The following is a 25414-nucleotide window of genomic DNA, read 5'->3' as shown; positions in this document are numbered from 1 at the left end:
GGCAGCGTTCGCATCGAGACACCCGGTTTGGAGCAGTAGAACGCGGGAAATTTAAAATGATTTAAGCAAACATTTGGCGTCTTTACCTTGGGAGGAGCGCGACGCAAGAGAAACAACATGAGAGGTGAGCGGTAAAGCACATTTACTTCGCAAAAGCCGATGAAGACTATCGTCTTTTGACGGCATTTGCAACGAAAGGGGCAGGCACGCGGCCATTTTTTTTATGCTGTTTGCATTGAGCCATAAAATCAATGAAGCCTAGTTTACATTTGCAGCGCTTGTTTTTATAGCGGATAGAGGAGAACCAATTTTTTTAGAGTTGGAAGTGAGATGGCCCTATAAAATAGTATATTTATCGTCTGTTACAAAATCCAGCCAGAAATCTCCCATTTAAAGCCATGAAAGATTGCTAAGATATCGAAGTTACGCCATAAGCGTTTTCCCGTTTTCGGCATCTCCTTTATATCCTTGTCATCCTTCGTGGCTTCAAAAGCGACGAATCTTTGGCTGAATGGCATCACAGTGGACAAATAGCCCCCGTTCCGCCATTTTGTTCCGGTCATTATTCAGAAATTTTGATGACTTCTACAAAGAAAAAAACGAAGGGTGTGTGTGAAGTGAACCTAGGCACATGCTTTCTTCTTTTGGGGGGGAAATAACTTATAAAGCTTTGAGGTTCCTCTTCTTCAGCCCTTTTCACGGCTCGTTAAAAGCCCATATTCAAGGTACGAGGCTTCTCAGACTACGCACAATTTTGTGAGCATGAAATGTTTCAAGCTTACTAGAGTATGCAGGGTGTCCCAGCTATCATACACCAAGATTCTAAAAAAAGAGCAATGGCGTTATTTGAACAAAACTTGGCGCATAATGTTTTCAGTACAGTAAATTATCGGACTATTTTTTTCGTTACTAACAAACTCCTATCCCCATCGCACCCTTCTTCACGCGATCTACCTCACCATATACCCGGCCACCTGCACTTTCTGTCCCTTGCCGGGAACGCTATACCACCAAGTATGGGAGTGCAGACAAACCCCAGGCCTACCCCCCAACCCTTCCTCATCTTACGAGCAGTGGGTGGCCTGGCTGAAAAGTCCAGACCCTGGGACCCAGCGTATACTGGTGAAGAGGGCCTGGACTGCCAGCCAAGGCCAGGGCATCCCGGACTAGGGACGCCCCCCACCGGGCGGGTGCCCTTACAGGAGCACCAGCGCTCGTGGAATAAACATTTATTCCTCCTCCTCCTAAGGTTGAATAAATTAATTACAATTATCTAGCTCGAGAAGTACTGCCCTCATCATTGAAGTGCCATTGAGACACTTGTAGGTTCCCGTTAGAGGAATCAAAGTGTGGTATTTTCAGTGACGAACTATTGCGTACTCATTTATTCTGACTGATAAAAAAAAAAAAAAACTCCGCGAAATATTGAAAGTACCACGTGAGGCGCTGCCGCGAGCATCATGAACCAGCGCCCTCCAATACGTTGATTGAAAGCCTCTGCTTTGCCTGTCACATGCCCGCAAAGGCAGGTCATCACCCTGATTGCGCATGCATGGAAGGAGCAGCAACAACAATTTTCGTGGGGCGCGTGTAGGAGATAAGACACAAACTCGGTCGCGATTTCTTCTTTCTTTCTTTTCTTTAGTTTATTCTGGCAAACTCAGACGCGTCCTGTTCGAGGGCATTGCTTTACGATGCGCGCGGGAGCGCCGTCACGTGGTATTTTGCCTATTTGGTGGGGTTTCTTTATTAGTCAGAATAAATGAGTACGCAATTAGTTCGTAGCTGAAAATAGAGCAGCTAGATTCCTCTCGCAAGTACCTACAAGTGTCTCATTGACACTTAATGATTAGGGCAATACTTCTGAAGTTAAATAATTATTTAATGCATTAATAAATCTTATTACCATAAAATTACTGGCCGCTGCTCACTTTATTGGAAACATTATGCGGTAGGTTTGTTTCGAGTAAAGGCATTAGTCTTTTTTAAAATCTTGGTGCATGATAGCTCGCACGCTCTGTATGTCGCTGGAAAAAACACATACATGCACGCACGTACGCACGCAGGCACGTACACGCCTACGCACACACATAACTACTATGTGCGTGAGATAATTCCTATAAATTCATTCGCCACTCGGCAGCAGAACAAAAATTGGCAAGTACTTCGCGAGAAAAAAAAAAAAAAGAAGCTAAGCCTGATATCGAGTTTCACAGAAGTCTACGTAAGTGAAAACGCAACGTGGCGTGAGCTCCTTACAGGACGGGAAACAAGGGGTGCGCGAATGGAGCAACAATGCTTTGAAACTGCAATAGTATGTGCGTGCTTCGGAATGATTACCTGGACGGAACTTGGAGCCTTGTTAGCGCAAAACACAGCTTCCCTTTTTGCCTCCCTTCGACCGCAGAAAATCGATTTTGGGCCTGCCGACACATCGCTTCGTCCAGGGGGCTGTCAGCTTTCGACACTTCAATTTAGGCGCTTACAAATGGGCGACTCACTCATGGACCACTGAAAAGCAAGTTTGTCGGCTTCTGCCCGGCATGCTGAACTTTAGGGAAGTAAGTTGAATTAAATGTCAAGGTGCCAGAACGGAACAGCTGAGGCGCTGTGCCCACCGTATCGCTGTCATTCGCTGTAAAGTGAAAGCTTAAATTGTCCTGGGATATTTTGCGGCATGCAGACCGGGAAGTCCGACGGATTTGCATGTTATAATTATCTATTCGGGCACAAGTGCCACTCTTATATAACTCACGGGGTACTTTTCCTAACTACACTTAAAGACAGTGCTGCAATTAGGCTTCGCCACAATACATTCGTCATCCGATTCGCGCTGCCAACGATGAAATTTCGGTGAGTGAGGATGTCAAGCATGTAAAGCCCCGCTGTGCTGTGGGATCACGGAGTTCTAGCACGACTTTCGCATTGCGCAGTGCGAGAGCGCTGAGGCAATGTTTGATTGAAATTGCATGCACGTTTTTGTCATGCGCCACATTTGATTTGGGGGCGGAATTAGTTGCTCAATCGAGTGCATCAAGGGGCAGCTGAGCTGAAGAATATTCTTATAGTGAAGCCTTTTATTTCACACAAACAGCGGCGGTTGAAGGGTTCCTGCTTCAACAAGCCTTTAGCCAACTTAGTGTTCCAGAGCGGTTGCAGAACTTAAGACAATTTACTAAAACTAAACATAGTAATACCTCCTTAACTCGAACTCGTATACCTCGAAAAATCGGCTATGTCAAAATTTTCCGCAGCACCTAACCATTTCCTTCACGTCCCGTGTATTTGTTGCCCTTTATTTCGAAGTATGTTTGGGCCAAACTGCGGATATCTCGAAATCTTGACAAAGTGGAACGAAAATTTCGCCGCCGTGGACCGTTTCACAAGATTTGCCCGATGCTTCCGCGCCCAAGTCCCTCGCTCGTTTAGCAGCGCATACCGCAAAGCCGATGTTTTCCCCGAACGTGAAGTCTAAGCCTGCAGGCATATCAACTTCACCAAGCAACCCTGTAGCACGTCACGTGATGGTAAAGACATGCGCAGAGCTACCGTGTACAGATAGAGGTGTGTCATGCGGGGAAAAACCCAATGGAGAGCAGCGGCGGGAAGATAGGTTCCTGTAATGTGTCAAGTAGCTAGAGGACTCGTTAATAGGCCCGAGTGCGACCGCAAAGCAGACCAGCATTACGCAGTTCTTTCCTGCTAAGTAAAATTGTAGTGCCACAAGACCCACCCGGTGAACGTTGTATGTTTTTTTTTCTCTTGCAAACCTTTATTAAAAGCGAGATTGGAAGCTGCTGTTGAAGAGCTGGTAAGTAGTAGCGCCGTTTTTGCGAAGAACTCGATATTTCATGGCAATTCGCGCCACTTTGCTTACCTCGAAAATCCGCTTATCTCGAAATATTTCCCGGTTTTTCAACTTCGAGTAGTTAACGAGGTATTACTGTATTACTTATTTTTTGCATACCTCTGATCTGAACACGTTCATCAATACAAGGAATGCGGTGTATCTTGGGCGTAAGTGGTAGGTTGCTACTGAAAAGAACACATTCGCTGGGGCAATTTCTAGGCTTCTAATAAAGTCCAAACCAAAGCGAAATGACTCGGTTTTTGGGTACTTAGTGCAAGAAAAAGAATCTTTACGGGCGGGTAGAAACTTAGATGAAAAAAAAATGGAGGAAGCTCATACTAACGCGTGATACTTGAGGGTAGAAAACTGGGGAGAAGCTGTGTTCACGATTGCAGCCCATTTGCTTCTTCTCTATCGTAACTCTCTAGGTGGGTATGCTTGGCTTAAACGTGCGCCGGGGACGCTGGGCGGTAGCTGAAAGGCACGCACACCGGAGAGCTCAACCTTTTTTTTGGCTTTTTTAGCTGCCGGGCGGTCACCGCAATCTTGGCCAATCTCCCTGAGTGGGTATGTTTTGCTTAATAACGAACGTATTCAGGGGACGGTGGGCGGTCGTCGCGGGGCACGCACACACGAGGGCGCGCTCGAACATTTCTTGGTATTTTTAACGGCGGACACGAAAAATTACGATTTCCTAAACAGTTTCGATGTTTAAATACGAAAACGGCGGCCAGTTGTAAGAAACGAAACTAGGTGAAGGTACGAGTACATCACGTAGATACGAGTACTGTTGCGACCGGGTGGGGGCACCCGATCCGAGCTCCGTGGCCTCCGACCTACGAGTGGCAGCGTGTATGATGCGAGCGGCCAGCCGCTGTTGCAGCCGTGAAGAAGTCCAGAAGCCGTAGGCTAACGTAACTGTTTACTTCATAGCGAGAGGTGAGCCGAAGCCAAAGAACAATGCCCCGACGGGCGAGGTTACAATACAGGACTCGAGCAGAGTGGCAGCATCGATTCGCTGCTCTAACAGGAAATGGTTTACAACGCTTGCGGGGGTCTATTTATACCCAAAAGCGGTAACGGTCAAAACGCAACAAGCTGCAACACGCCACGAACGTCACAGACACACACAACGCTCTTTCCAGAGTTCGTAAGTCGTTCATAGCCTCGGCGCGCGTTGAGTCCGGGAGAGGGGAGAGAGGAGGACTTCGCTGAGTTCGCGGGGCCTCTGTGTCCTTGAAGAGCGTGGAGACGAGCCTCGCAGGCAGCCGCCGAAGTTTTGAAATGCGCCGAAAGTGAAGCGTCTGACGCGGCTTGTCGCAACCTGTCACCGACATGGTGGCGCACGCAAGTAGTGGCTTCGCCGCACAGCCGAGGAGAGTGATGCGGGGAAGTACTGCGGCGCTGGCCGATTCGTAACAGCTTCTCCGCCGGGGGTCCGAGATCCCGATGGATAAGGGTCTTCAACCGTTGTCCGGAGGGATGCTTTCGAAGTGAAGGGCTCGGCAGACGCTCGACCCCAGGCCTTGGCTGTACGACACCGTGCTGGAGCTTCACCGGGCGGGTCACTGGACGAGTAGTGGCTCCCCAAGAACGTCTCTGGCTTGGTCAGGCAAGCAACAGAACAACACAGGAAGACACAACCGCATCGCCGGCAAGTGCGAAGACAAATCAACACTGAAGATCTACCAGGCTTTTGGTTGCGATAAAATACGCTAATAACTAACTACTCTAGTTATATTTTTGCCCAGCAGTACTTTAGACAAGTGACAAACTTGAAAGGTGACATTTCGCGTGATTGGAAATGTCCCACACACACACAAAAAAATGCAATCGTAAAGGGCGAAACCTGCTCCAGGAAAAACAATGCAATAGAGAAAGTCAGGAGGCCACTTCTCGCGCAGAGAGCTGCGATTTGAGCTCTCGTCATCGCCCCGAGCTTTTCCCTTTTTGTATCGCACTTTAGGTGCACCCGTTCTCTGAAAGCGACTGCTGCGACCGCGTGAAAGGACACCCGTCGTCTTGTTCGACAAAGGTCGAGCGCGCGGAGGAGCGAACGAGTTTTTCCATCGTTCGAACGTAAGGCGCGCACTCCTTTTTGGAGGCGGCGTTCCCTTGGCGCGATGCGAGCTCACGGCTTTGCCCCTTGGCATGCCCGCACTGAAACACGCGCCACAAGTACGTGCGGAAATTTTCCCTCTATCCTTCGTGCTCGCCTTTTCACCAACGCGTTCGGCAAGCGAACATCGGAACGTGTTTACGTTCTCTCCTCTAGGCTGATCGGTTCCCGACTTCGGCTCAGCCACAGGCGACACCGAAACCTCAACTAGCTCAGCCGATGTTGACCTATCGTCGGGAGCATCAGCTGGGAATGACAAGGGCACGACGTGCTCTTTAGACACCTCGTAACGTCCAACAGATCCTATCTCGGCGTCCCTCGCCTTTTCCGCAACACCCTCAGTAAGCGAACACCGAATGGTGTTTTCGTTCTGTTTTGCGGCTGTCAAGGCTAGATCCAAGCTGCCCCGTCTCAAAAGACGGCTCAGCTGCCCCAGACACCTGAATCTCTACGAGATCGGCTGGCCGTTGCTCGAGGTCAGCTACCTCAGCTGGTGGCAGGGCGGAATCGGCTTGCTCAGTGGCGAGATCGTCACGACTCCCAACTGAACCGTGCAAACCGTTTGCTGCCTCGGCTGCAGGCTTTCCCACCACGTCGCTCGTTTCCGCACTACCGTCCGAAGGAACAACTTCCGTTTCAGCGGACTCGTGCGGCCTCTCGGTAACCTCATCGTTTACGCATTCCTGCGAAACGTCGCTATCTCGCGAAATGTTCACGTTCAAGTCAGTAGCCGTTCCCAAGGCCTCCCGCCAATTTGAACCGTCCGAACACTCCGCTGAGATCTCCAAAACAAATGCCGACACATTATCGCACTCAGTGGACACGCACTGCCCTCTGCCGCCTCTGCCGACAGTCTGAGCTAATGCGCCGTCGTTATCTCTCTCAGCAACCTTGCCGCGTTGCTGGGCCGCAACCGTCGCCTCCGACTCGCGCTCCCGAGCGTCTGCTACTGGCAGCGCTGGCACGGTGCTTTCCTCGACAACGAGGTCTTTCTCGAGCAACAATTCTAGCTCGGGCTGCACTTCTTCCTGCTCGAGTTGAATTTCATGCTCTAGGTTCTTGTTCTCCCGTTGGAGTCTCTCTCTTTCGAGCTTCTTTCTTTCCCTTCGGATTCCCTCGATATCGAGGCCGTACCATCGCATCTTTTCCTCGTGATCATGTCTTCGTTTCTGCCACTCGAACTCCTCACGCTGGCGCTCAGCCTCAGCCTCTGCCTCGGCGGCCTGACGTTTCGCGGTCTCCCTGCCATTGATCAGCTCAATGCATTCCGACAGCTCCTCATCGTCAGCCCCGACAGCGAGTATAGCCTGTATCAGCTCTGGCTTTCTCAGCGCGTCCGTAACATCCAAGCGCAACTCTTTTGCAAGCTCCAACAACTGCGGTTTTTTCAACGCTTTCAAATTCATGGCCGGTCTAGAGTACTGTTTCCCGCTGCTCCAAAAATGTTTTGCGCGAATAACCCACGCGACAAAAACACGCGCCCTACCAGCTATCCTCAGAAGCCTGGTAAAACTCAGTGAAGAAAAGTCCCGCACTCACCCTTGGCCGCCGTGAATTCTGCGAAGTCCGAAGCTGCCTTGACGTCCGTGGTGTTGGGTCTCGCTACGCTGGCTTCAGGTATTACGAAGTTACCATCCGACCGCTGCCAACCAGTTGTTGCGACCGGGAAGGCCGACTGCAGCCGGGAAGAGCTCCAGAGCTGATAGGCCAACGTAAACTGTTTACTTCATAGCGAGACGTGAGCCGAAGCCAAAGAACAATGCCCCGACGGGCGAGGTTACAATACAGGACTCGAGCAGAGCGACAGCATCGATTCGCTGCTCTAACAGGAAATGGTTTACAACGCTTGCGGGGGTCTATTTATACCCAAAAGCGGTAACGGTCAAAACGCAACAAGCTGCAACACGCACGAACGTCACAGACACACACAACGCTCTTTCCAGAGTTCGTAAGTCGTTCATAGCCTCGGCGCGCGTTGAGTCCGGGAGAGGGGAGAGAGGAGGACTTCGCTGAGTTCGCGGGGCCTCTGTGTCCTTGAAAAGCGTGGAGACGAGCCTCGCAGGCAGCCGCCGAAGTTTTGAAATGCGCCGAAAGTGAAGCGTCTGACGCGGCTTGTCGCAACCTGTCACCGACATGGTGGCGCACGCACGTAGTGGCTTCGCCGCACAGCCGAGGAGTGATGCGGGGAAGTACTGCGGCGCTGGCCGATTCGTAACAGTACGTAGTACAGGTACGAGTAAGTACGAGTACATAGTACGATTACGTAGGTACAGGCAGATATGAGTACATCACGAAGTCACGAGTTTGTCAACTTCGTGTTGAATGTTTTGCCCGACGCGCAGGACAACGAACTTGGCCCGCCTAAACAGCCATGGATCATTATGATGATAACTTTAATATGTATTACACTGGTTCTTATTATGTTATTGTCTTTATACAATAATTTCCACTTATTTCTTCCTTCTACTTCCCACAGTGGCTAGTAAAAATCCATACAAATGTTCTTGACGTGTCCAGTCAACGATTGCGTTGCCAATCGCAGAACATCCTGCCGGATTTCGTCAGCAAAAATTGCCAAAAAAGCGTATAGAACCTCTAGCAAGGGACTAACAGCTGTCTAGACGTCCAGGGAAAGCGTTATAGGCAGCGGGTGTTCAAAAACCCGTTTGTGGACGTGATGGCGTTCTTTGGCCCGGAGCCTCTCCCGCACGTTCAGTTACAGATTGACACTTAGGAACCGGAACGACACAAAGGAACTAATCAGCCTCACAACAACAAACGTGGCCTGATCATAGCGACACTGCACTGCGAGATGTGGTTCCTGTCTTTCTCAAATTTCCCAAAAGGTCCCCTGACTTTATCTCTAAAAATGTGGGTATGAGTATGGGGGGAAGGAGAATTTGCAATGGTTAGAAGAATCAGAGAGAGCCAGGGGAGGGGGAGAATAGAGGGCGAGTGAGGGGCTAAACCAAAGTGGGATAGAAAGAACGGTAGCGAGAAGAGAGAGAGAAGAGGATGAGAAGAAATAGTTGAAGTGGTTGTGGTCTGGGAAGGGAGAAATGCTGGTAAAATGGTAAAATCGGGGTGGAGCATAGAGTAAAAAAACAATGAAGAAGAAGAAGAAGAAGAAGAAGAAGAAGAAGAAGAAGAAGAAGAAGAAGAAGAAGAAGTGAAAAAATGGGGGAGCTGAGGCGAAGAAAAATATGAGGGAGAGATTGGGGAGAGATGCGAGGAGGAAGAGGAAGAACAGGAGACGACGACGAGAATAAGGGGAGAGGGGAATGTGATTAGAACGCGATAAGCGAGGAGGACAGGAGGCGGAGGGAGGAGAATATAGGCGAGAGTAAGATAGGGAGATAGTGCGGGAGTATGAAAAAGACAGAACAGATATGGAAGGGAAACACGCGGAGGGGGAGGGGGAGATTAGTCTAGCTATAAGGGAGGGCTATTGGAGGGGGAGTGGGAAGAAATTGACAAGTGCTAGGGAGGAGAATATAGGCGAGAGTAAGATAGGGAGATAGTGCGGGAGTATGAAAAAGACAGAACAGATATGGAAGGGAAACACGCGGAGGGGGAGGGGGAGATTAGTCTAGCTATAAGGGAGGGCTATTGGAGGGGGAGTAGGAAGAGATTGACAAGTGCTACTGGGATACGAGAGAAGGTAAGAGAGGAGGAATAAAAGTTTAGGATTTAGTTAGGGTTGGTAAACAGAGAAGGTGAAGGGGTGGAGGGAGTGAACGAGATGGAAGAGAGGGGAGGAAAGCAGGATGAAGGGTGGCAGGGGAACAGAGGTTCCCCTGCCGCAGGGGCGGCGGAAACAAAAAAACGACGCAATCTGGTCTATCCGCAGAATATTGTTTGCGCGTTCTTGCCGGTCGGTCAATCTTCTTTTCGCCCTGCGTATGTCACTTCCTCCACTTTCAATCATGCCCTGCGCTCTCATGGGAGAATGGCGGCGGCTGCACTCCAATCACGGCAGGATTGTTTTTCACGGCCCGAGAGGGTCGTTATCCTATTTGCTCCTCGCACGTGGCCCTTGTGGCTTCGCCGCCGCCCGCGCATCGCATCATTCTTTCGGAGCGATCGCCTTGCATTCCAGGCTGTTCTCTATCACCCGTTCCAATGTGGCTATCTTTCCTGCAAGCGCGCCGGATAGCTCCCGCGTTACCCCTACCGGTGCGACATAAAAAAGCTGCTGTTTTGGGAGAAGCACATATTGCGTCTTCCGAAAGGACAGCTTCCATGACAAATGCTCGAATAAACAGCAAGGGTAATGGGAAAGTTGACGAAAAAAATGTGGGATGCAGGGGGAAACATTCCTCTTGAGCAATGAGATGAGCAGGGATATTTATTACTTCCCCTTATATCTGGGATCTCGGTTGCCCGAAGCCTCCCTTCATCCCTTATCCCGCTCCCACACCATTCAACGTTCGTGACAAAGGCGCTGTTGCTTCTGCGAGAAAAATTCTCGTGCAACGCGGATCCGCGCATACGCCATTTTAGTGAACGTTTCGTGTTGCCAATTTTGAACGCAAGCCTTTCTTGAATCGTGCGCAGCGCCGAAAACGGAAACAGCTTTCGTTTTCCTGAAGATCGTTCGTCGTGTCCTAAAGTTCTCTTGTAAGTTATGGCATTCCCGATTTAACTAGATTCCCGCCTTTGAAAAGTACTTCATGGACCCTTTCCACTTCGCAAAACCTTCGCCTCTTTCTCCAACAAGATTTAGGGGTGAAATGTAAGCGTGGCTTACAGTTGTGTTATACGAATGTGACGTGACAGTGCGCATGCTTTTTGGTGTGTATGCTAAAATTTATACGATGTTGCTCTTCTTTTAGGCTTGAGGAATGAGGAATTGATAACAGATAGGTTGCTTCGAAAGTCGTTATTCTCTGTCATTAAGGAAAGTAGATGCCGTAAATGATTGTTTGCATGGTTGGGGCACTTTCCTAGAAGGAATATTATCCCGGGTTGTCGTCTGTCCTTGTGTAGGTTTGAACCCCATGTTTCCGGTAGTGAAGCGTTTTTATGGGGAGTCGCTGTATCGGTCACATGTCTACCATGGCGTAGAGTTGTTTCTTTTCCGGGGGAAGGGGGGGGGGGTGCCTCTCTTTCACACAATGACTCGTCCTGATTTTATTTTTCAGCCTCTCCACTTGTGCCGGCAGTGTCGCTTTCCTGATTTCTTCAGAGGTGCGATAAAGGCCGAATTTTAGGACATTTTCTGCGAACGCGAATATATGGGGTTGTGGGCTGCGTTATATGATGTCCTGATGACGGCGTTTATCTGGTCCCTTTCGGTGTGGTTAAGTTTTTGGTGCGGCAGGCTTTACAGTAGACGTCTCACAATCAGCGGCTGCATTAGCCTTATCGTGTCCTCTCTCACTCCTGGCGTTTCCTGGTTGCGCGTTTTACAATGTGATTGATTGGTTCTGGGGTTTAATTAACGTGCCGACGCTATACAGGCGACGAGGCGCGCCGTAGTGGAGGGCGCCGGATTGATTTTTACCACCTGGGGATCTTCAACATGCGCCAAAATCTCGAACACACGGGCGTTCTCACTTTTCCCCTCCATCAGGAAAGCGGCCGCCGCGGCCGGAAATCAGCGTCCTTCGTCTCACCAGCACTACGCGTTACCCACTGAGCAACCGCGGCGGGTCGTTTTACAATGTGGCCCAATTCGTTAAAGATTTTCTGTATTCTGGCGATTGCGAGAACGGCTCTGTGGCTTCTCAGTAAGGCTATGCCGAGATTCTTGCGTGAGTGTCTCTGAGATGACTGACTTTGTGGCGTGAACAGAGTGGCGAGAAATGCGAAAAATAATTTGAAGAGATTACTCTAATTGAATAGTATATACTAGTTTTATATTTTACTTGGAGACACGTGAGTTTGTTTTTGCTCATAACAAATGCCTTCCTTGGTTCTTGAGACACGGGAGATTACTTTTGGTTCCATTGTTTTGGTCAGGGGACCCAATGTTGGCGCCGGTATCAGTTCTGAAGGGAGGGCCGCTTTGGTGCGATGGCGTCAGTAGTGGGCACGGCTGACGACTGTATTCCGAACATTGTACCACCGACAGACCGTAGAACGCACTTCACTGCGCAGGAACGGCGTTGCTGCATTCACGTACCTTTTTTTTTTGTCTTCACTGTGCTATCATTGTCCTGCTTTTCACATTTAAGTTGCTGCTGAGCGTATTTTAGATTCAGGCAAATGTTTGCATCTGGCTGCCTCCATCGTAGCTTCCGGTTGGAAGCGATGACGCATTTCCGCGGGCGCTCAATGGGCACGGCTGATAGCGGACGGCTAGTAGCCACGGAAACATGGAAAAACGAATGTAATAACGCTATCGCGTTAAAATTCTAGGAACACAATACATGACAACGCCAGGTGATGCCTGAAACACTACATACTACACCACTTTTATTCTCACCAATCACCGCAGCCCGACACCATGCAGTTTTCACTAAAACGAATATTCCCCACCTCTTTACCCGGCGAGACTTCAACGGTGCTATAGTCGCAAAGTACTACGCTGACCCCGCATAGCAACAGCATACCGCTTGTGACTTCAACTTCTTCGTTAGCCTATATTATCTGCAGTCTCAGCAAAACTAGACCGCCGAACAAAGCTCCACCATCCCTATGGTGATTCGTGGTAAGCTGGGTCACTGAGCGTCCTACTGGCGTACCCCTAATGTCATCGGGGAGGGTCATTAGGGCTCACTCGGCTGCATACAGAGCTACGAAAAGCAAGTCGGCGTCAATATTTGGAGTGGAAACGCACGGCATACGCTTATGATCCATTTATAAAGCCCGTATGGAATGAACTCTTTATACGCATGCGCACAAAAGTACCCTCTGATGAAGTCATCGCTGCTATACTTACTCGTTAAAACCAGGCTTCTGTGCATGGCTGGAAGAACAGCGCAAAAAGTGCATGTTGCTAGCACGGTGGACTAGTAGCCCGGTGACACTAATTACTCTTAACCGGAGCCCGAAGGCTTTAGGGTTCGGCTGAACGAGCCTCAGTAAAAACCCACCTTCCACACTTTGCAGCTTTAGGAGCGTGACACAGATCGTTAGGTAACAGCTAAGTTTAGAGGCTATCGAGACTAACGATAAAATTATTATCGTCGTCCTTTTTTTTTCTGTTTGGATCTTCCTTTGGGTCTATTGCACAAGTTGCAGTGTAAAGTCGCGCAGCATGCTTCTCTTTCTTGGAGCAGCTTTAAGCGGGAGTTTTGTGTACTTAAAAGTTGGAACAAATAGCTGATAATAACGATCTTGATTCCACCGGGTGCCGAGCTTGGTCTTTAACCGCTCAGTCGTAAGCGGTTATGCTTGCGGGCGAAGCAAAGTACCCATTAGGCGGACGTAATCACTTGGAACATATGAAATCATTCGCCTCATTTGTAAAGGATAGGCGGACTATAATACATACAAGATCGAAATCCCGCAGAAACCCCATTAGTGCACATATGCGAGTGGATGTTTTTTTATTATTATTCTAGGGGTGATTTCACCACGTCGTTTGAAGAAAGCCGTGCATTAAGAACGCTGCCGGAAATGGTGGGCTCATATAATTACGACGTGTCAACTAAGCTTAGTTAACGTGGTCCTTCTAAACTAAAAAAAAAATGATAATTTGGAAACAGTTTATGGCAGCCTCCGAAAACAATATTTCTGAACCGTACAGTATAATTAAGAAAGAAAAGCGTGTACAGTATCGAGGAAAAGTTTATGGGCCATGACAGAGGCGATTTTTAGAATTTCCCCTGAGTTTCTCAGAACTTCTTGGCCTGAAATTAGGCGCACACTTTCATGCATTCGTATTCATTATTCCTATTTTTATTTACTTCAAAACATTGTTCGGTACAGGAGTGAAAATTTCAAATGGGCCCTTAGCAACAATAATGCCAATGCCGAGTACACGCAGTTAATTCACTTTTAACATTGCAAGCGCATATAGTTACGCTAAAGAGAAACAGTACGATGATAACAAGCACAATATTGAATATGCAAATTTCACGGTTTGCAACAGGCGACGCACAAACTACATCTCGTCAATAAATTTAACACTTCACACTTGTACAAAGTTCACCTTAATATAAGTACAGGATTTGTAAAAAGACATGAAACCCACGAAATGAGGGGGAAAAAGGTATATTTTTGTGCACAACTGATAACAACAGCAAAATTTTAACAATTAAATAAGCGATGCCAGATCGTTGAACTGTATGCATTTCTTGAGCGCGTGTGAAAATTTTCGACTTTTTTAAAAGTGAAGCGGTATAATATTCCGTAGTTTAGCTCCAAGATATCGCACAGTCCGTTTACCACAACAGTTATGTACCATAGAAAGGTTGACGTTGTTGCCTGAATGAGTTCTTGCATTTCTGAGCAGTGTTATAAATATTGCGGATGATAAGGGGTTGTTGCTTTATAACATACTCTGGGTAAAAAAAAAACTAGTTTGTAATCACGTGCAAGTAAAAAAGGCAATTATATCTAGCTGCTTAAAGGGCAATGCCGAATGAGCAGTGCATGCAGAGAACGTCATAATTCGCAGCGCTCTTTTTGCGGCGTAATAACTGGTTCAAGATACGAGTGATAAGTATTGTACCATGCTTCGACGCCATGCTTCGTTAGTCGACCAGATTTAAGGAAAATCCCCAAGGTGAAGTAAGTTTGACATCCACCTCAACGCGGTCATACGGCTACAAAGGAAATCTACACAGCTTCCTCAGAAACTTCGCAGTTGAAGGGAAATTCGTCCTGGTCCAGGATTCGAACCCGGGACCACCGCTTAACAGCAGCAGTCGCTCTACCAACTGAGCTAACCAGGAGGCTAGTCGTTCATAGCGCAATAGCGAATTGATCAATAACTCGAAGGGATGAACAGGTGTCAATCGACCAGATTTAGGGAAAATCCCTAAGGTGGAGTAAGTTTCGGCAAAGGAAAGTTTCACATCCACCTCAATGCAGCCGTACGGCAACAAAGGAAAGCTAACAGTTTTCTCAGAAACTTCGCAGTTGAAGAAAAATTCCATGACGAATTTTTCTTCAACTGCGAAGGAAAGAAGGAGTGCAATAGCGTACCTTTCTCTCGTAAACCGCGTATCGGCGTACTTTTAGATCATTCGTAGATGCGTTCGCTTTTCGCGAGAAAAATCGTCGCATGGATTTGTTTTCCATTTGTGATTTGGGTCATTGAATGTTTGACGATCGACTGGACGCTCTTTCAAAGAAAGTTAGGCGCACTTTTTAGCGAGGGTTTTGACGCACTTTTGAGTCAGTTTTGATGTCGAGAAGCTTTCGCGTTTCTCAAAACTTCAAGAAGCGATGGTGCGAGCGAGCGAGTGAAGCAACTTTATTAAGGATGCCTGCAGAACGATTAGCCAGCCGTCCCATGTAAGGGAGGCGTCACCGTGACGCGGCCATGACGTCTTCCCGGCTGTTGGCACCTCTACTAAGGCCGCGGCCTTACTACTCCCTTTGGTCGACTGCGCCTGCCCCTGTTTTGGGGTGGCAGCCTCCCTCCGGTTTCGCTCGGTCGTTGCCTTCCGAGGGCCGCCGAGATCTGCTGGACGACCTGGGCTTGGACCTGTTGACCGTAGCAACGCGTTGTGGCCTCGAGCCGCGGCGGGATCGTTGTCACCGTTGTAGCTTTGTGCGTGTTCTTGGCGCAGTCCCAAAAGATGTGAGCCGCAGTGGCTCTCGCCTTTCGGCACACACAACACAGGTCACTTACATAAACACTTTTTTTTTTTTTTTTTTTACCGGCTGGTGAAAGGGTTGATGAAAGGAGAGGGCGCGCTCGCTGGGCAAGTATCTTTCAACGGACGATGTTAGGGCTTCTAGCGGCGGCGTGTACGCCAGCTGGTGTTGACGTCACTATGTTGGGCGTACGCGGTAGCTAGCGGAACACTTTCGAAAGTACAGGGCACGTCAACGTGATTATACTGCAGCTCCGATGCAAGTATTGTACAGAGGAATGAAACAGAAATAAATACCCACTGCCTGCTTGGATACCCCCTTGTCGTCCGTAGAAACTGAACAAGTCGACGAGGCATTACGAAGGTTCCTGAAATATCCAAGCTAAACATCCCGTGCAAGTGATTGTTGTGCGTGGGGTTGCTTCCCTTATCTGTGCTAGGTAAAGCAGGTACTTGTCATGCAATCTTGCAAATCTCTTCAGCTAATTTCGTCGGATGGGGGACAGCTTTTTCTCACTCACAACGACCTCCTGCTAAGAAAACTTTCCCAAATACCCTATTTTATCATTAAGAACATGATCTTTCAAGACAAGCGATTGTTCTGTACCAAAGGTGATAATTTTGCGAGCCGGTGTCGTACAAAAAAAAAAAAAAAAATCCCGGGCCATCTCCCCGAACGTGAAACCTGGTGACGGGTGAAGCATGCAGTGTATAAGTGTATTCTAGGCGCCTTGACGTTTTTGCCTACGGAAATGAAACTATTGGAAGGTAGAGGTATCTTGCCTTTGAATCACGAAACGAGTGTCCCGGTGTTTTTTTTTTTTTTTAGTACGGTTGCGAAGTGCTCCAGCGGAAGGCGTAAACGAGTAACCCGGTGTTTTAGTACCGTGACTACATGAGATGACAATTACGACGACGACAGGAGACGCCAACAGCCGAAGCCCCTAAGTGGTTTCCCCCTAAAATTGAGGCTATGTCAAGATGGACGCAAGTTTGCACCAATGGTAGGGCCGATAGGGCCACGGTGGGTGTTCTAAACAAACTTCTTTCAAAGAAATGCCCCTCAGAAACAAACTTCGAGGCCTACGGGGGAGAAAGGATTGTTTCTCTGGAAGAAAGCACCGAGGGGCATCTCGGTGTGACTATGCGAGTAGTGTACACGACATTCAATCTCCTGATGCATGCATACAAAGCATGGTGCTTGGAAAACAGAACCTCGCGTGTTGCGAATATGCTTCGTGTAAGCTGGCGAGACGTTCTCTCAAATCTAAATGCAAATTTTTGCCCCACGAGGAGGCAGACATGGCGTGTATCGACGTGTCGTCTGGGCGAACGCTTTTCTTCATCAGCATAATATTTTGTGCTCGTGCCGGGCTCGTTGTTGCGAGTTTCGGAATGCATGTATGGAAAAAATTCGTGTTCGCGAAAGTGCATTTTCTTTATCTTGTAGGTCAACTCAATTTGTTTGGACGCCTGAGGGATATCTCAAACCGCGCAAATCTACATCGTTCGAGGCGTGCGGTACAGTACTAAATAACCACGTTTTTTCCTTGCAACTTTGAAAGTAAAACACGCGCTGCGCAGAACTTGTTCCCGGAAGGAAAGTTTTATGCAGACAGATGTGGCTTGGGAATCAGCCGGTGCGTAAATTCTGAGTAGTGCTTTCCGACGAGTTCTACTTTTTCATGTCGAAATAGGTTGTATAATGCAAGCAGACCAAGGAAGCAAGCAAGCCAGCAAGGGAGGGAAGGAGGGGTGGAAGGAAGGAAGGAAGGAACGAAGGAAGGAAGGAACGAAGGAAGGAAGGAAGGAAGGAAGGAAGGAAGGAAGGAAGGAAGGAAGGAAGGAAGGAAGGAAGCAAGGAAGGAAGAAAGGAAGAAAGAAAGAAGAGAAGGAAGAAAGGAAAGGGGAAGGAAGAAAGGAAGGAAGGAAGGAAGGAAGGAAGGAAGGAAGAAAAAAGAAAGAAGGAAAGGAAGGGAAGAAAAAAAGAAAGAAAGAAAGAAAGAAATAAAGAATCAAAAAAGGAAGAAAGGAAGGAAGGAAGGAAGGAAGGAAGGAAGGAAGGAAGGAAGGAAGGAAGGAAGGAAGGAAGGAAGAGAGAGAAAAAGAAAGAAAGAAGAGAAGGAAGAAAGAAAGCAAGAAAGAAGGAAGGAAGCAAGGAAGAAAGGAAAAAGAAGGAAAGAAAGAAAGGAAGGAAGGAAGGAAGGAAGGAAGGAAGGAAGGAAGGAAGGAAGGAAGGAAGGAAGGAAGGAAGGAAGAAGCTTGTGTTTTGTCTGGTCGTTCGAAAGAAAATGCTGGTCCGATGTTTTACACACAAAACGTTTTGTTGCGGATACAGCAGGCAGTTTCTACTTCCCCAAAATGCCATTACTGCTCGAAATACTATCTAGGAATATTGATGTTATGAAAATCTGGTGCCCCTGTAAAATCTTTCCCGGGCGAGCATGCCATATCAATTTGTCCTCAAGTTTAAAAACACGTATTGTAACATAACCAGCAACAACCACAATAAGAAAAAGAAATTATATGCTGAGCACGAGGACGTGGGTTCGATTCCCGACCGCGGCGGCCGCTTTTCTGATGGAGGAGAAAAGCAAAAACGCCCGCGTGTACGAGATTTCGGCGCATGTTAAAGATCCCCAGGTGGCCAAAATTAATTCGGAGCCCTCCACGACGGCGCGCCTCATCGCCTGCGTTGCGTCGGTGCGTTAAACTCTGCAATGAATCAATCAGGAAAAAAGTATACCCAAAGGGAACAATAATATTGATAATAATAGTCATCATCGTCACCATAATTACCATAAACATCATGATTATCAACATCATCATCTTGGCAAAGTCCACTGCAAAGTAAAGGCTTGTCCCACTGACCTCCAACCGCTCCTGTCCTGCGCTGCGCGAGTCCATTATTTACCACCAATTTTTTAAAATTCATTCCTCTATCGAAGAAACGGTCTTCTTCTCTTCTAGGCCCGCGTCTGGGTGTCGACTCTTTTCCCCTGGTAATCCACCGGTTGTCATTTCGTATCACTACATAGCCAGCCGAAGTCCATTTCTTTTTCTTTACATGAATTATGGAACCTTCCAAACGAGTTTGTTCCCTTATCCAGGACGCTCATTTCCTGTTCCTAAGCGTTGCTCCTATCATCCTTCGTTGCGAGGCCAGTTGGACCGAACTACGATTTCTTCCCAGTTGTTCAGTAAGACGCCCGGTTTCAGCCCCACAAAACGAAGTATACACAGCAACAACAAAAACCGCATAACAAAAAACTTCCGGTTCACCGTCGTCGTCACCGTTATCGTCATTAGTAGCAGCCCAGCAGAGACAGCAACCGCAGCAAGAACCTACTTCCTGTTTTTTAGATGACAGACAGTGCAATACAAAGTTAATCAGGATAATTACGTCACAAATTAATGTCAACATGCCTCGTCTCCTGGCGAAACTTATCACGCGAATTGGCATTTTTTTTTTGCATCCTAGAGTAGCGAAGCGTTAGTATTTCTGCGTTTTGTTGAAACTTTATTGCAATGATTCGGCGTTTTGACGAAAACAAATAGAGTGAACCTTCTTCAGATGACATCGCTCGCTGCGAACCAATAATGAAGATTTATGGGATTGTTTGTTTTGTCCTTAATACGGATACCGACACAGTTTGCTGATGCACTCGAGAAACCGTATGAAGGAGACGGTAATCTTTCATTCCCGCTGATATTTTTTTAACAAAGAATTTTTTCCCGCTTCCTCCAACAGGTGTTATATATTTTTCTCCTCACTGGCAGATATAATGACTGAAGAGCTTACCGAAGAGCTGGGACGTAACCGGAACACAATCTCAGAATGTCGCGCTATTACAATGTTGTCTTCTATGAGGGAAAAGGTGACATCTGGCAACGAAACTGGAACCAGCTTGCTTTCAAAACGAAGTTTCTTGACTAGCTGTGTTTAAGCGAGTAAGCGATGTGACCACCTCAGGGAGTTTTTGAGTTGCCGTTCAGCGATAATTTTTTCGCGCTGACACGATGATGTTATGAAATTATTCAGCATCAGCAAATCGTGAATATCCGGCTCGGAATGTTACCCCTGCATGCACCTGCATCTCCCACATCCTTTTTTTCTAATTGTTTGGATGATGATGATGATGACGACGACGACGACGACCACTATAGGATAAAGATTTAGCTTGATTAAAGTTCATTCGCGTAACGTCTACCCGTGAAAAATTGAAACTGCAACAGCTGTACAAAAATACTCTCTTGCTGTAAACGACATCACAAAGCCCTTTAACTGTAAAAAACAAAGCGCTTTTATGCTTTTATTACGCTAAGAATTTCGAAAGACTTGGTAATGCGTTAGTTATCACTCTGGCAGTTCAACTTCCTGCCGACAGATGGCAGGCAAACCTCCATTTGCCAACAATTTCCCGCGTTTAGTTTACCTGAGCCAACCGACAATAGCAGCGCCAAGATTGGGACTATAACGGAGACGCATTCCCTTCTGCGGTGGGATGGTGTTGATCATCCTCCCAGAACTAGGGTGCGAAAACCGGTGTCACTGTTTCATATATGGGCTGTAGAGGGAGTTTTGGTACTCCGTATATTACGTACAAAACTGTGGTCACGAGCACGCATTGTTTGTATGTTCACTTGTGACGTTTTCGATGGAATGCTCGATTTCATGTACCTGCTCGTGTTTCATAGCATATTTTTTTTACATCTCATGTGCTTCTCTTTTTTAGGTGTCTCCCACCACACGAAAGTTTGCGAAAACCTCGACGAAGACGCCATCTTCGATGACGTAAGTGGCCTACTAATAGCAGATTTTCGGTAATAAACGAATGCATTTGGGCAACACCTCGGTGATAATAGCTTGAGTTTTCTTAAACAAGGCCGTAAAGGAAAAACTAGACAAAACAAACTACGAAAGTCTTATGTTTAACCCACAGAAAGGACGACTAAATAATACCTTTAGGGCGAAAATTCAGATATACTCGTCAGCATAGTTGACGTGCACTAGGCTTGTTATTACAAAGAAAAAAAAAACGGATCGCGCTTTGTAGAAAACAACAGCAACGTTATGGAAACGATACCATAACTTCTGCGGTTCCCTGATTTATTCAGTAAAAAAAAGAACCCTGCGACCGGGAAAGAACCAGCTTTCATTTCTCAGACATACGGGTGTCAGGGTGAATAAAGAACTAAACATCCCGGTTTTTGAATTCCCTGCAACCTCATTATGCAACTGTCACCGATCCAATCAAATTTAGAGAACTAATACGCACTAACATAACATTTTAACTTCACAAAAAGGGTTTTCCTGTGTGTTTTGCTTTCAGTGTTTTCCTTTCAGCTTGGTGTTTTTTTTTTTCTGTGCGCTTAGTTTCACCTTCCACCAACTTGTGTTTACTTCTTTTGCTTATAACGTGTTGTTAGCTTTGTTTGCATTGTTTTCTTTTTCAATGTATTTCGCCCCCTAGTAATACCCTCCCAGAGGGGGCCTCTACGGGCATTTGAACAAATAAATAAATGAAACGTCGCTGTCAGACTCAAACTAGAAATATCGCTTATAACCTACAAATGAGTCACCGAGAAAAAATCCCGGGCTCAACAGGTTTCAGATTCTCTGGGTATAAATCCACCAACAGTGCTGCCCCCTTCTGGCCTGAAGTTATTCCCACTGAACGGAAATTAGTAGCATCACAGAAGGCATTGGCTTGATATTCTTCTCGGGTTGGGCTTCCAGTTGCAGTGCACTGTAAATATTACGGGAGATCTACATAACATTGCATAACGTTATCTATCGTTGCATAACTTCGACGCGATTAATGTATACGGGCGTGCGTTTTTTAACGCTATACGCCGTTCTTGCATAAGCTAAGTGCTTATTAAAAGCGGGCGACATGTAGGCGCGTGTGTAACAAAATGGTAAGTAAGGTATTTTTGATTCGCCCGGTAAAAACAACAACAAAAAACGTCGCCAACTGCCGGAAAAGTCCTGCACCACTTTTTTGTTCAGGATAAGACCGAATGACTTCTATGACAAATACAAGAAAGCGCGAAAAATAATAGTGAGGTTACGGTAATTGGCTCTCGAGAAATTGTGTTTGACGCAACTTTCAAAACCCTAGATAAAAACAAAAAACTACAAATATACCTTTAGAGTTACGTGGCTTTCGCGATAGCGGGGGGAAATATTGGAACACCAGATCGTACTTTTTTTCTTGGAGTTGGACGTCTAGCCTCCACATTGCACCTTTAGTTAAAGCTCCGGTATAATTTAAACTGCCTAAGGGAATTTTCTTTCGCAAGTCTTTGATAGCCAAGGCTAGCACAGCGGATGATTAAATGCCGGGCGTCTTGTTTAGAAAAGGAACACCTTAGCCAGCGAACAGCTATGACGGCTGTCCGCAGAAAAAACATTCAGAAACAAAATAACAAAAATGAGCTGCTTTTATTTTAAACTGACGCGTTTTAAGGGCTCGCCGTCTGCAAAAGACGCCCTGAGCCAACTTCTACCCCTGTTTATACAAGTTTTGCATAACGGGTTATATGTAAAAAGTGTACGAAACAGGAACGCGCCCATCTTACGAAAGGAAAGCACAGAGAAACGAATGTTAAAAATGAAAGTTTGCAGACAAGCATAAATAGGGTGTTCCGTAATTTAGCTTAGTGGTGATTGAGGGAAATTTTAAAAACAAACATGAAATATTTTATGATTGCATAATCACGTGGTGGCAAACAGTCCCTCTAGACAGCCCTCGTTGGTCCAAGGCTTAGTTTGCATGCAATTAGGATTTCGTGTTCTCCCGGCAGAAGAACTCGGAAGCATGTTCGCGCAAAGGGCAAGAATTATTCTTCAAAGTTGTAGCGCACATATTTAAACGAAGTCAAACTTTCTTCTTTCACCCCCCTCCCGTCCGCAACCAATTCTTTCTTTTTTTCTTTCGTATTTCCTCCGTTAGACGCTGTGTTCTTATCCGAAATCTGACACTAGCTAGCGCAGCCATTGCATCTTAATTCAAATGTTGAGACGCGCGAATCACGGCCTTTTTTTTTTGTTTTGTTTTTTGCTGGGGTTGTCGGGGCAACTACGCGAGCGTGGAAACTAATTAACTTCAGAAGCTGTTGAAATAATATAAAAAAAAACTGCGTTAGTTGATCCGAAAAAGAAAAAAAGGAAACTGAAAGGCGAATGAAAAACGAAGAATAAGACGGTCCAGTCTTCTTTAAACGCATATTTTCCCGGGTAGCTCCCGCTCCCGAAAATCAACAGCGCAGCCTGGCACCGTCGATTACACAGGTCAGCAAAAAAAAAAAAAAAGGGGGGGGGGGGGGGGGAGAAGCCAATTTAGCTGTAGGTTGCATAAAAGGTGACCTTAAAAAACTTAACGAAATAGCTGAAAAATTACTAGAGAAGGCGCTTAAGCCTAAAACGTAATCTCGAGTTCCGCCGGTGTCCAGAAAACCCTCGTTCCCTTTAGGAGCGACTCTTATCGACCCACTTTGAACCAAAGTGGCTCCTATTCAAAACTGGCTCTCTCCCATATTACGTGATATTGGCCTCAATCACGAACCAAGCCTGTTGCTATGCGGAAGTTCACTTCTGCCGGCGGGGGCCTGGTTTTCGATTAAACTCGTTTTCCCTTGACGGTTTAATGGTCTTCTATAGGTTGCGCGTTCAGCGAGCTATTTGCTCGATGTCGATCAGCACTTTTTCGGGTATTGCTAAGTGCTCCTTGAACTATATCAGAATGGGTTTACCGATGGCGCACAGTTGTTCGCTGCGACAGATCGCATACGTGAGAGGTCACCCATTCAAGCTGTTTTTGATTAGTTATTATGCCTGGTGCTTCGCAAAGCAGGGACAGCGAGTCTTAGCGCGGGACTTAAGGCGCGTCTGTTCAAGCTCAAATTGCGGAAGACGTGGAAAAATGACTGCGAAGTGTTTTTCACACTCCGTAGTTCAAATTGCAAATGTATTTTTTTTTAAGTGTGGTTAGGCTTAAGGAGGTGACTTGTGTGATGAATCTTGTCGCGCTTTAATATGTCATGTTTGATGAGTTTGACGAATGGCGGCGGACACTCTTGCTGGCACCATATCAGAGCCTCTAGATGTTCTGCAGTTAAGTATATGAAATACAGTAGGGGAGGGCAATTCTCCGCTTGCGTTCAGATGCGGCGCTGCGTAGTTACCGAGAGTAATAATTTTGTGAGGACGCGTCGGGTCCCAAAATGTTGAAGTTGCTCGGGTTGACCCGTGCGCTCGAACATGTCCCGAAATGCTTTCTAGACTAGGAACTGGTAAGTTCTCAAGGCACGCAGTAAGCACAAGATAGAGAAAGTGTATAAGCTTCTTGAGGTAGTAGGTTGCGGCAGATCGAGAATTGGATCCTGATGATATTGGTGTAATTTCCAGAATTATTATTTATGCGTACTTAGGCCTAATTTTTTTTTCTGTGCGAAGGTATATGTACTCGGTGGCATCAATCAGGTATATTTGCCTATTACATCCGTTCATCCTTAACTCAGTACAGTATGAATGCGTGTACATCTATTCTTATATAAGGTTCGTATTGGTCTTCAGTTACGACCTGTATTAGCTGCACAGACCACCAGTGTGTATTCAAACGTGTATTCAAAAATTCAAACCTGTCTATTCAGGGCGTATTCAAAAAACTTCCTCATTATGTTTGTATGTGAACAAATAACGCACGCCGCGGATATCCACCTTCTTGCACGCAGCCATAACGCAAGCCAAATTGTGAAGAAGGGAATGTATGCCATACAGCCTGAAGAAAATATCCAAACGAACTTTGTGAGCCTCCCAAACATCCCCTAACGTCCTAATAAGACGTTTGTGACGGCGCGGAAAAATTAAAGCATTGGGCACAATAAAAACATTCATCTGATACAAATCAACAACGACCAAAGAAAGAGAAACAGCCATTTCATTTCCTGCTGTGCGATGCGTGTGTAGGGGCCCGCTGCTTGGTGCATACCATTACAGACTGTTGAAGTCTTTATAAGGGTATCTCGAAAAACTTTAGGGAAGACCACACATTTTAAGTACTTAACGTGGAGCTCCGAGCACTGAACGTCGCAGATAAGCTAGAGAGGACGAGTTACAGACGATTATCTGACCGATGCTCCGAGGAAAGTTGTTCTCTCTCTCCTCACGTGATGCAAACTTGTGCGGGATACACCTTTAGATTATTCGGAGGTGCCAAAATCTGGCAGACTAACTGAATTACTGGAAATACGCCTTTAATGCACTAAAGCATCAAAAGGGGTGGTTTCTAGAACAGACACTGCTGTCCCTCATTGTACCAGACGACAGCGGCGCGACTCTCAAAGCTGACGTCAGGAGCTATGGGGCGCCACTCAAGCATCTCACCGTCAATTGTATTGCCCCTAAGGAGGGCACAAATCCCACCAGGTGGCCCCGCACCTGAGGCCAGATATACTGGAACTCAGCACAGCCTGCGGCATTCGAACGAGCCCGTGTGACGCGGCGGTTCTGCGTAATGGCCTACTATGCGGAACTTCCAAGGGGAATTCAATCCTATTAGAGTGGACAAATCTTGGGGAACTCGCTCATGTTTATAAACCAAAATGGAGCGATTTCCGGGAGGGTCTGTCCTCAGATGGTGCTGTTTCAGAGACACAACCGAGGTGTGTTTTATGCAAGCCTTAGGCGCTGTCACATCGTTCGAGAAGAGAAACAATAACTAT

At 46.9% G+C, this 25414-nt stretch overlaps 1 protein-coding gene across 2 annotated transcripts in view; it reads left to right on the top strand.

Moving 5' to 3' along the window:
- The window catches only part of Mfr (ferlin family C2 domain-containing myoferlin misfire), a 258706-nt gene that overhangs the window by 140779 nt on the left and 92513 nt on the right, over window positions 1-25414 (top strand). For both annotated transcript variants that reach the window (XM_077690753.1, XM_077690752.1), the window contains exon 2: window positions 20422-20480. In XM_077690753.1, the coding sequence (XP_077546879.1) occupies window positions 20422-20480 (59 nt within the window). The remainder of the gene's footprint in view (window positions 1-20421; window positions 20481-25414) is intronic.

Source organism: Haemaphysalis longicornis, unplaced genomic scaffold (assembly GCF_048455015.1).
Source record: "Haemaphysalis longicornis isolate Haplotype H1 unplaced genomic scaffold, Haemaphysalis longicornis Haplotype H1 scaffold_10, whole genome shotgun sequence".
Classification (NCBI taxonomy): Eukaryota; Metazoa; Arthropoda; class Arachnida; order Ixodida; family Ixodidae; genus Haemaphysalis; species Haemaphysalis longicornis.
The sequence above is the reverse complement of the archived record's forward strand: the minus strand, read 5'-3'. Positions and strand labels throughout refer to the sequence as shown.